The 11,831-nt window shown below is 36.6% G+C and overlaps 2 protein-coding genes and 1 long non-coding RNA gene across 3 annotated transcripts; 2 read left to right on the top strand and 1 right to left on the bottom strand.

Annotated features, from left to right (window-relative positions):
* Positions 1-1,555: 1,555 nt before the first annotated feature.
* LOC116404548 lies at positions 1,556-5,551 on the top strand. Its single transcript, XM_031887279.1, has 3 exons — positions 1,556-1,605; positions 1,727-2,146; positions 4,480-5,551. The coding sequence occupies exon 3, from the start codon at positions 4,508-4,510 to the stop codon at positions 5,390-5,392; it is 885 nt and encodes a 294-aa protein (XP_031743139.1). The 5' UTR covers positions 1,556-1,605; positions 1,727-2,146; positions 4,480-4,507; the 3' UTR covers positions 5,393-5,551.
* Positions 2,985-3,431, bottom strand: LOC116404484 (pectinesterase inhibitor-like). Its single transcript, XM_031886998.1, has one exon. The coding sequence runs from the start codon at positions 3,429-3,431 to the stop codon at positions 2,985-2,987; it is 447 nt and encodes a 148-aa protein (XP_031742858.1).
* Positions 5,552-5,691: 140 nt separating the features above from the next.
* Positions 5,692-7,394, top strand: LOC116404559. Its single transcript, XR_004217452.1, has 2 exons — positions 5,692-7,007; positions 7,097-7,394. It is a non-coding gene; the product is annotated as an uncharacterized LOC116404559 (long non-coding RNA).
* The last annotated feature ends 4,437 nt before the right edge of the window (positions 7,395-11,831 follow it).

Here is an 11,831-nt window from a genome sequence, read left to right as displayed (position 1 = left end):
ATCAAGAGCTATAGAAAAAAACAAACAACACATGCAATATACATACAAAGAGCCATCTTGGTTAGGTCAAGTAAAATGTGTTGAGTTCCCTAACTATCAGAGGCAGAAAAGATGATAGAAAAAATCCAGAATTTACACGAAGAAGTCCACAATCACCTAAAAGAAACAACTCAGTCCTACAAAGACGCAACAGACAGAAAAAGAAGACAAACTACCTTTACCAAGGGAGATTTAGTAATGATTCACCTAAGAAAAAATCGATTTCCAATCGAAACATACAACAAACTAAAAGACAGACAATTAGGACCATTCCGTGTCCTAAAGAGGATCGGAGATAATGCTTACAAAATAGAACTACCACCAGACTTACACATTCATTATGTTTTTAATGTCGCAGACCTAAAACAATACTATGCCCTAGATGATTTCTGCCTGGTTAACTAATTCTCAATAAATACCCCTTCTCTTAGCCATTATTGGCAGAGAATTCATTGCGAGAAATAATTCTACTTTGATTTACGTCAAATTATATGTTGTTTTTTATTGACCATTTTTACCTTCAGAAACTTCTTACCTTTGCAGCATATTCATTATTTTGCACCATAATTCCTTTTGTTTTAATATGTTTTATTTTCTTGAAGTTGGAGAAAACTAATTCTAGCCATATAACTGTTATTTGGCGGTTTGCTAGTTGACGACTTTCCTTGTCATATGAATTTTAGGATCACTCATTTTTGCTTATGGTAACATTTGAACACGTTATTAGGTGGTACTCAAGCTTATTATGAGGATTTTCCCTTGGGAAATTATTATAAAAGTGACAAATGGAAATATTGATTGGTTTCTGAACCACTGTGGTGCCCTTGTTTGTTATTTTCCCTTATGCTGCTTAATACTTGGTTTTCTAATTGATAATGTCATCTTAAAGTGTTTCTAATTGATAGCACATATCTCTTAGTGTTAGTACTTTCTAACCTTTCTCTCTCTTACATATATAGGGGATATGTTGAGCATTTTCGCTAGCAAGGATTATGTACTTAACAAGGCCTTAGTGGATTACAGAGTTAAGAAATTTGCATATGCTTGCATCCAGATTGTACACCATAATAGGTAATTAGTTTTTTCCATTTCAACATTCCTTATTAAAAACTTATCCTTTTTAACGTTTTGAATGGAAAAACAGATGTTTGATCTATCATTGTTGATTTTGTTGGCTTTCTATGCAATGATCCTTTAATTGTATATGATATATTTCTTTTGTTGAAAAGTGATATATTTCTTAGATTTTGTTCAGATATATATAATTGACATAAAGGTTTTTTTTACCTTCCGCAAACGAATTCAGACTAATCATATTTATATATATGATAAGTTGCCTTTATTTTTCCTCCGAATTATTCTTACTTGATGTTGTTCTTGATAGAAACCAATTGAGGAATCAACTTTTGGCTGCACCTGTGAACTCTAACACACCTGCAACTCTATTGTTGGACACAATTGTTTTCTTATTACAACCTAAACTCCCATGGGTTTGTAAAATTGTTGGCTACTTCCTGGAAAAGAAATGCATATCCGTTGATGAGGGATATCACTTTGACAGGGAAGGTATAAATGTACTTCCTTTTTCTTCTACTTGCAAGTGGTTTTTTTATAGTTATTCTGTTTTGCCGTGGATTATCCTCTGCAGGTGTTTTCAGAGAACTAATTCACACTCAAACTATTGCAGGAAAGTGCAGATTCACATCCCAAGAGTTCATTGGCTTCTCTAGAATATCTGCTGTCTCTTTTGAGTTCTCATGTTGGTGAGAAGCCATGTTGTTGCCCACGTGTTGATCCAAATTGGAGTTTCTCCTCTCAAATTCTTACTCTTCCTTTACTGTGTAACCCTTCAAACACGATGTGAACGATTGTGCGGCACTTGTTCTAGCTCGGCGAACAAGTCAGCCGATCAAAATCTGCAAATCGCAGACAACTTTAACACACACTTCAACCTCCCCTCACGTTCTTGGAAAAATATTTTTAGAAAACATGAAAGATGATTAAATTGATTGAAAACGTTGTTAAAACAAGCATTGAAGACTGTCAATTGCAATAAGAAAGCATAGACTGCGAAGAGTACGACAAGGCTTGGGCAGGGATTCAACAGGTATGCCTCCCCTATAGTACATTTTTAACATATGAAAATGCCGAAACGTCACACCCAAGCATATCGACTTGAAATTGAAAGCAACTACCTAAGCTACGTGCAAGACATAAAGACAAGGTAAATTGGGGCTAATCGGGAGCATACGGCCATAGGTAAACACACCTTGGACAAGTATGCTCGCGTTACACTAGGGACTTGTTCTTCTGACATATTACACATTCCTCACAAGTACCGAATCATGGTAAGTATGTAGATGATTGTTGGGTATCAATGTTAGATGTTTTGGACAGCACAAACTTATCCTTATATTCTTAACATACCTTGTCGGATGGAGAATTTACCCTCTGTTACTTCTTCCATTGCTTGTAGTTCTTCCATTATTTTGCTTAATTTTTCATACGCTTTGACTTCCTTTTTAGTCACCAGAATGTCAACCAATGTAGGAGCTGTTATGCTACCGAGGTTAATTGTAGGAGGCATCCAAGACAAGGCGTCTACTGCTTTATTCTCCAAGCTGAGTTTGTAGACCACCTCAAATGAGTATCCCGTTAGCTTCGCTACCCATTTCTGATACTGAAGCTGTATCACTCTTTGTTCTAACAAGAACTTCAAGGATTTCTGATCGGTCTTCACAATAAATTTTCTCCCCAACATATATGGTCGCCATCGTTGCACATGCAACACCACTGCCATTAATTCCCTTTTATATACAGGCTTGGCTCTATCTCTTGAGGCTAACGTATGACTAAAGTATGCTATGGGACGCTTGGCTTGGACGAGTACGACTCCTACCCCATATCCCGATGCATCTGTTTCCATTTCAAAGGTGGCATTGAAATCAGGCAACGCCAAAACGGGCAGGGTCATCATCTGTTTTCCTTTCAATATTTGTCATGGCACCAGAAGTTACAATATTGACACCATTAAAGTCCCCAAGTGCCAAGTCCTTTTGGGCATTTTCAATGTCACCAATAGCTTCATCATAGCTCTCAGCACAAGACGAATATTGTTGCTTAAGTTGAGGATTAGTGGCAGTTTTTGCCAGTGAGTTGGCTAGAGTCAAAGATTTTTCAGCATTTGTATGAGCAAGGTTTAAGGTGTATACAACCAAGCCTTTTAGATCTGTAGTGCCTGCAGATTTCAACACACTTGAACAAAATTGTGGATTTGAGGTTTTTAGACAGATGGTGGAAACGACGTCATTAGATGATGCCACATTTGAAATGATGGTGAACGAAAGAACTCCAATGAGAGAGATAATAATGAGACAAGAGTTATTGGCCATTTTAATTTTTCTTTGTTGTTTCCCGTCCTTATTGATATGATTCATTTTATCAATACATATATATATAGATGAAATTTAGAGAAATGGTTTGTTTTTCTTATGGAGGAGAAAGGGCAGTTGTAATTACACAACTAAATAACCCATTTTAGTCTTTTGTTTGTTTTTGTTTGGTACTTTTATCTTGAAAGAGCCCACCCAAATCAATTCATGAATAATCACGGGAAATTGACAAAAATAGGCCAAAAATGGGGTAGATAAAGACTTTTAGGATTGATTCTAAAAAAGTTGACATATAGGACAAATTGGAGGTGAAATGACAAAAATACCCTCATTTAATTTCAATTCACATTTGCTCTTCTCTTCTTTTCCAACCTCTCTCTCTCTCTTCAATGTCATTCACCTGAAGGAAAAAAACAGAATTTCGAAGGTAGCCTTCTTCTCCTCTCCTCATAGATTACGTAAAGGGAAAAAAAAAAAGAAAAATCTTTCTGTTGCAGTCTCATAGATTACGTAAAGAAAAAAGAAAAACTCATTTGTTGCATTTCTCCTTCTAATAGATTATGTAAAGGAAAAGGAAAAAAGAAAAACCCGTTTGCAATTCTTTTCCTCTCTCAAAAGTTTGTCAACTTTTCGCTTTACTCTGGTGTCGTTCATCATCTACTCCGGCGAACATCTCACGCATTGTGGTTTATTTAGGGTTGATTTAAGGTTGTTTTAGAGATGTTTCAAAAGATGTTAGCAATTTATTATTATTATTATTATTTTATCTCGCAAACATCTGGTAGACATCTCGCAAACATCTCGCAAACATCTCGCAGACATCTTGCAGGTTCTTAAATTGAAATGTTTAATCTGAAATGAATTGATTTAGGGTGACTTTTAACTATTGTTTTTTGTATCTCGCAATGTTCTAAACATTTTGTAACTGTCAATATCGTAAACATGTAGGGTGAGACTATGCACGTTTTATTTAGTATTTACCTACTGTTTTTTAATAAACTTTGTTTATGTGATATGTCAAATTCTAACTTCAAATCATTTTTTGCAGCAATTGAAAAGTATAAGGTGGTTTAAGGATGTCACATGTTCCCATGTTAGTGCGTTACGGTGGTACGTGGGATGAGAGGCGAAGAAAATACGAAGGAGGCATGTTAAAAGGCATCGTTGTCAGTAAGAATTATATGACCTTGCAGAAGTATAATTCTTTACTGACAACGATAAGATGCATATATGAGATAAAAGTACCCTTCAAAGATTTACAGGCAGAATTATATGACCTTGCAGAAGTTGACCCTTCAAAGTTCGACGTAATGATAAGATGCATATATGAGATAAAAGTGGAACACGAAGCTCCTCCATTTGAGTTAAGCAATGATCGTGATTTAAGGTTTTATCTTCTTAGTGAAAATCCATTAGAGGTCCCTTTATACGTCTCATTTGAGCCTAAAAGTAATCAAAGCAAAAAAGTGTTAAGCAAAGATTACAATTTAGTATCTGGCAGCAACCAAGCTCATAACTTAAACCCTCATCCTCCAATTGTCATGGATACATTAAATGAGAATGAAGTTCATGTTCGTGAAGTTGAAGTTGGCTTGTGTGATAACGTGATAGGGACCACTTCGACTATTTGGGAATCATATGAGTCATATGATTCGAAAGATGAGACTTTTACATGGGAGCCAGTAGAGATGAATAGTGAATCATTTGACATCCCACAACATAGAGATGCTCCTACGAAAGATTGCAAAGGAAAATCTAAAGTTCGTTACAGCTCTTCTAGCCAAAAGTTGAAGACAGACAGGAATGATTGGTCCGAAGAAAGCTCTACAAGTGAGGAGTTTGATGTAGGACAAATATTTTTTTCCAAAAAAGATTTGTCAATGAGATTAAGTGTCTTGGCGATGAATTTTTTTTCTTCAGTTTGTAGTAAAAAAGTCTACAAAAGAGGTTCTCTTTGTTAGATGCATTGACAACAAGTGTGGTTGGAGACTGCGAGCGATGAGATTGAAGGATTCAAATATAATTAAGATTAAAAAGTATGTCAAAGTTCATTCATGTTCTCTTGACGTTTTGAATCGTGACCATAGGCAAGCAAAATCTTGGGTTGTTGGAGAATTAATAAAGTCAAAGTTTCAAGGGAGTCGGTCGTCTATACAAACCACGTGATATCTCATAGAAGACATGAGGCAAGACTATGGCATAAATATGAGTTATGAAAAAGCATGGCGCGCTAGAGAAAATGCGTATGAACGAAGTGCGCGGGTGTCCTGAAGAGTCATATAATCTATTGCTTAGATATGGTGAAGCTCTCAAACTTGCAAATGTAGGTACAATATTTCACATGGAACTTGAAGATGATCGTTTCTTCAAATATCTTTTTATGGCTGTTGGTCCATGTGTTCGAGGATTCTTAAACTGCATTAGACCGGTTATAGTCATGGATGGAACATTCCTTAAGAACAAATATCGGGGTTAGTTGATAGTTGCTGTTTGCTTGGATGGTAACAATCAAATTTATCCTCTTTCCTTTGGAGTGGTGGACAGAGAAACAAATGCTTCAATACAGTGGTTCTTAGAGAAATTGAAAGGTGCAATAGGAGAGGTGCCTAATCTAGGCTTTGTGACAGATCGAAAAACATGTTTTTCTAAGTGTATTGCATCGGTTTTTCCCTTCGCATTCCATGGACTTTGTGTCCAACACTTGACTCAAAATTTGAATGATAAATACAAGAATGACACTATAGCTACTTTGTTTTACAATGCATCTAGAACATATCGTGAATCAACGTTCTCAGAAGCGTGGAGAAATATTCTTGCATTTCCTAATGATTCAGGAAAATATCTAAACGATGTTTGAATAACACGTTGGTCTCGTTTTCACTGTCCAAGAAGACGATATAATATGATGACAACAAATAAAGCAGAGTCCATGAATTCTATACTGAAAGAACCTAGAGATTTGCCTATTGCTTCATTCCTTGAACATGTTCGAGCTTTGCTACAACGTTGGTTTTGGGAGCGTCGAGAAGACGACATTAAAGTGACGTCTACATTGACTAAATGGGCAGAGTTAGTTCTACAAAAGAAATAAGAACGAGCTTTGACAATGAAAGTCAACCCAATTGATTGTTACCAATTCCATGTTAAGGATTTAGATAAAGAGGAGGTCGTAAATCTTCATACTCAAGAGTGCACTTGTAAGGAGTTTCAAGCTGAGCAACTACCATGCGCACATGCCATTGTTGTTGCACGGGATCGCAATATAAATGTTTATAGCTTATGTGCTAACTATTACACTAATGAATGTTTGTTGGCAGCATATTCAGAGGTCGTCTACCCAGTTAGGAATCAGTCGGAATGGAAGACAACTGAAGAATATGTACATATGACTGTCTTACCTCCGAAAGTAGGTAAAAGAGTTGGTTGACCGAAGAAAAATAGGATTCCAAGTGTCGGTAAAGCACCAAAATTGCATAAATGTGGTCGATGTAAAGAAACAGGCCACAATATATTAACGTGTACCAATCCAATTTCATACATTCAGAAGTCGAGCATACAAGATTAGTACCCGTCTTGGTACGTAGTAATAGTTTTATACTTGCTTGGTTTGTGCTTGAGTTGTTTGCATGATCACGATGTAAAAAAGGTTCATTGTTTTAATGCAGGTGGAAGATGCTTATAAAATTGTGTCCTGTGTTGTTTGCAAGATCACTAAAGTCATCTCACTGACAATTCTAAGTTGAAGACTTTTCTTCTGCAACTTCAAGACTTTCCTTCTCTTTTTATTTATCCTACTGTGAACTGTTTATAAAATATTTATTCATTGTATTTTTTTTTTACAATGTTTGTATTACGTTGCGTGTAACAACCATTTTACATGGTATTTGGTTTTTAACAGAAATGCTCTCCTTTGGCATCTGTTCTATAAATTTCTGTTGACTGCGAACTTGTGCAGAATATGAATTTCTGAGTGTATATTTTGTTCTATGCCCTTATTTGATCTGAATCTGTTCTATAAATTGTACAACTGTGTCACAAGTTTCTGTACAGCCGTGCTCTTGAGTTTAAGGAATATTTTTCACTTTAATCTCATCTTTCTGTAAAGTTTGAATAAGGTAGAACTTCATAGCTAAAGCAGGAGGTCGTTTTTAACAGAAATGTTCTCCTTTGGCATTTCAAGCTTTTTGAGAAAGACTTGAAATCCTATTATGACCTAACACTAAACTCAATAAATGCTCTCCTTTTGCTACTGCAGTAGTAATGATGCAAATCTTGCTGATTACTTTTAGTTTTTACATTCATTCTTGACAACAATGTCAATAAAGTTACAAGGTTCAGCCTTTTCAAGCATATGAACCACCATTTGCATAGAGGGCCTTGTAGATGGAATCTTAGTCGTGCAGCAAAGTGCGATCCTTACAACTTTGACTGCGTTCTCCACCTGAGCCTATGATATGCTGGGATCTACCATCTCTTTCAGATTACCTTTTAGATATCTCATTCTGCTTTCCTGTTGCTTTCCTGGCAGGTGTCTTAGAAAATGGGCTTCTTTTCTGTTGGTACTTCCATTAGAACAACTCCAAAGCTGTAAAGAATAATGTTTGAACCATCCGTGAGAAGTAAATAATATTGTGTGCTTTAGAACTCAATAACTGCTCTCCTTTTGCTACTGCAGTAGTAATGATTCAAATCTTGCTGATTACTTTTAGTTTTCACATTCTTTCTTGACAACAATGTCAATAAAGTTACAAGGTTCAACCTCTTCAAGCATATGAACCACCTCTTCAAGCATAGTAATCTCAATGGAAAAAACAATAATTAATAACACTCAAAGGAGTGACAATTAATGTCGATGAGTTGATTATGAAAGTTCAGCTAGTAGCAAGACTGAGCTAATGATAAGTAATGTATAAAGCCGGCTGGTTAACAACAAAGGTACAGAACAAGACACAGATCAAAATGCTGCTATTGGTAATGAGGATCAATTGTTCCTACATAAGAGGTTTTTATAATGAAAACCTTCTACGTGAGGCTATATACAAATCCATTTTTCACGAGGAGCTAACTAAAACTATTTCAATGGGCATTGAATACCAAGCATAATTCTCTAGACCACTCTTGTATCATGGTAAACTTACATTCCCCACATTTTATCATATCATAACCTGTTAATGTATGCAACGACCAAGTCCAATACTTTACCACCGTCATATAGAGGAGGCTCTTGCTGAGATAACAAGAACAGACCAAACGTGATCAATTTTAAATGAAAGGCTCAAATAAATGGACAGATACCAGTTCTCAGAAGGATGAAATGTTAATGCACAGAGCTATCAACAACCTTGGTCGTACCACTACTTTTTGGTGGTTCAATAACACGAAGTGGAGATACATTCTCTCCCAAAATACCCCTAACAGGTCGTACCATGGGGGGACTGGATACCTCCAGATCATTTGGTCGGTCAGGTGACCTACCTCCAATTTTTGAATCTCCATCAGATAAGATTACTATTGCCTTTTTCCATTGTTTATGGATTACATCGTATTTAAACTAACACCATGCATTATTTAAATTTCAGAGAACTGCCTCTTCAAGTAGCTTAGGGTCCATCAGTGAGAATGTCGTGGAAACTAAATTGGAACCTTCTGGAAGTTTAATTGATTTTGATGCAGAACCTGAACCCATTGCTTCTGCAGTTCCGCAGCCACCACAAAGTTCTGCTCCACCATCGGTAACACATCAAGAATGCCTATATTCATACATCAGAAATCCAAAAATGTTTCTAAGACACCTGCCAAAAACAATTAGCATTCAAAGAGGTGAAATTTTCATACAGTGTGGGATAAATTAGCCTTCCTAATTCTAAGAGCATGAGAATGTTGCTCTCACCTGCATTGTTGTACATTATATAAAAGTTCTGCACACTTTACAATTTTCCAAGAGAATGAAATAAAAATTTCATACCATAAAACAAAAATGGTATTCATTCCATTATATAAAACTATTTATGTACATAGTTTGGAACATATACAATTCCTTCAAAAGTTGGAACTAAAAGTCAATACATGGGATTGTTGGTCCATAATTGAAATGCCAATTGTTTTCTAAAATATGTCATGTTTTCTTAACATAATGTAGCTACATCTAAACCAGAAGCTTCATATTCGAAATACTTAATTGTAAATACACCACAATCACTATTGTTGCGTTGCAGTGGAATGGAGTCGACAATGACTAGTGGCCAAGGTTCCTTGTGTGTTGATGATCCGCCTCTCTTAACAAAGAATCCAGTAGTATCGAGCAAATTTGGCACCATCTCTCGAATTGGCATTAATATGCTTCTCATATCTTCGGCACTCGTAAGCGACGGAAGCGAATCCCATACCTTAACTTGACAACGTACCAAGTCCAAGCATAATAGAATCCAATGATTGCCATGGATATTGAATGGAGAGTAAATGTAATCAACATTCACCCAAGGATCTTGAAAATCTTGTTTTGATCCGACAACATAGTCAACCAACCGATACTCCTCCATCCAGTGAAATGGTCGATTCTCTTTAATACATTCTTGGTATTCAGGCCACTTCGCAACTAATAGTCTCTGGAAGGAAAAAAAACACACATGCATGTATATCAAATACAATAAGACAATAAGACAAATATGAAAAGCAAATTCAGTACATAAAGTATGGTTGCGAATACAAACCATGAAGAGTGTGTCTACAGTTGTGAAGTTTTGAGCAAAAGGTATCATGGCTGTCTTAATGTTGAAGCGAATGAGAAGAAAGAGTGCATCCAAATGCTAATAGAAACAAAAGAAAACATTTAATTCGGTTAATCAAACCAACTTCTTGAAGGTACTATTTTTAGTTTACAAACATGGTTTTACTAAGTGCTCTAAAACTGTAAATAAGAAATAATAAGAAAAGTCCTTACCTCATCCGCCAACCACCGACGACACATGAACAAGTCTCTGAAAAATTCCTTCGATTTTTTCCCGTGAAAAGTTTCACGCACCTCATCTTTCGTACGCTTGTCTGTGATCCAAGCTCTAAGTCGATCTAAATGGGCGTCATGTATTTTGTGCATAGCATCATAGACGGATGGTTGAGACTGAGAGGTGGTGGTGGTTGATTTTGTAGACCGTTTAACTAAAGCTGTGAAAGGGGTTGACAAGTATACACTTGCACGCTTGCTACGTGCGGGCCGGACGTGTGGTCGTTTAGTGGATAATGGTTCTATTTTACTCCAATTTCCTCGTTGAAATCGTCAACGACATCTATTGGCTCTTCCAAATCAATATGAACCTTCTTATCCAACTCGTCCATTGTGTCATCCTCCGTGCAGTTTGCTTCGACATCCTATGGAAGGTCAAAATGCATTACTAAGGATAAAGCATTAGTAAGGATGATTTTCACCCCACTACACAACTTTGATTCCTAACCTTTTTTTGAAGTTCAACGTGTTTCACCCCATCACTTGTGTCATCCTCCTTTGGCATCCTTAACCAAGAAGGTGTACCGGGTGTGTCAACATCTTCGGTCTGGGCATCATGACCTTCAACGCCCGTGCAGTCTCCTTCACCCTTTGGAAATGTCAAAATGTATTGGTAAGGAACACTTTGAAAATGTTAAACAAACTTTGATTCCTAACCTTTTTTTGAACTTCAAGGTGTTTCAATATAGTCGACAGCATTGATTTTAGGCTTCCACGTTCATTCTCGAGAACCGCTACTCGATATTTGAGTTTTCGAACAACTTCTTTCATCTTAGACTTCCACTTCTTCTTTTTCTTACTCTTTTTGCAGTCATTGTCATCATTACTAGCTTCTCCTGGTCGTTTTGAATCACCATTCTTCTTAGAAATGGTGTTATATGGATGAGATTTCTCAACAAGTTCCCCTGAAGACATTCTTAGATCCTCCTCTTCAGGCATCATCTCAATTACCACAGTAATTATGAACTACAAAGTGGAAATGTAGTTAGTTAGTCAAAACATAAAGGAACAAAGTCATGCATTTGGTAAATTACTGTTTGTTGATACTTACCATTGGCGAGTCAAACACCTGGCTCGTAGGACATGAGACTTTGCAATAGTTCGCACACCCACCTCACATTCGTGGTATTGCATCGTTGCTTACTTTATGTACACCACATTCAGTGATGGTTGGTATAGACTCATATGCCCAAACCTATTGCATGTTCGACAAAACAAGTTTAGCAAGTGTCCCAAGATATATGTATATATAAATATGTGCATAGGAAGTAAAGTAGCATACCTGTAACGCCTGCGAAAATCCCATGACAGTATATTTTGTCTTAGTTGATTTATTCTTTCCCTTGGCATGTTGCATGTCCAAGGCTCTAAGGCAAAAAGTGTACGTCCAAAAACCAACC

Source organism: Cucumis sativus, chromosome 6 (genome assembly GCF_000004075.3).
Source record: "Cucumis sativus cultivar 9930 chromosome 6, Cucumber_9930_V3, whole genome shotgun sequence".
In the NCBI taxonomy this organism is placed as follows: Eukaryota; Viridiplantae; Streptophyta; class Magnoliopsida; order Cucurbitales; family Cucurbitaceae; genus Cucumis; species Cucumis sativus.
Note: the sequence above shows the minus strand (reverse complement) of the source record. Positions and strands in the feature narration are given on the sequence as shown.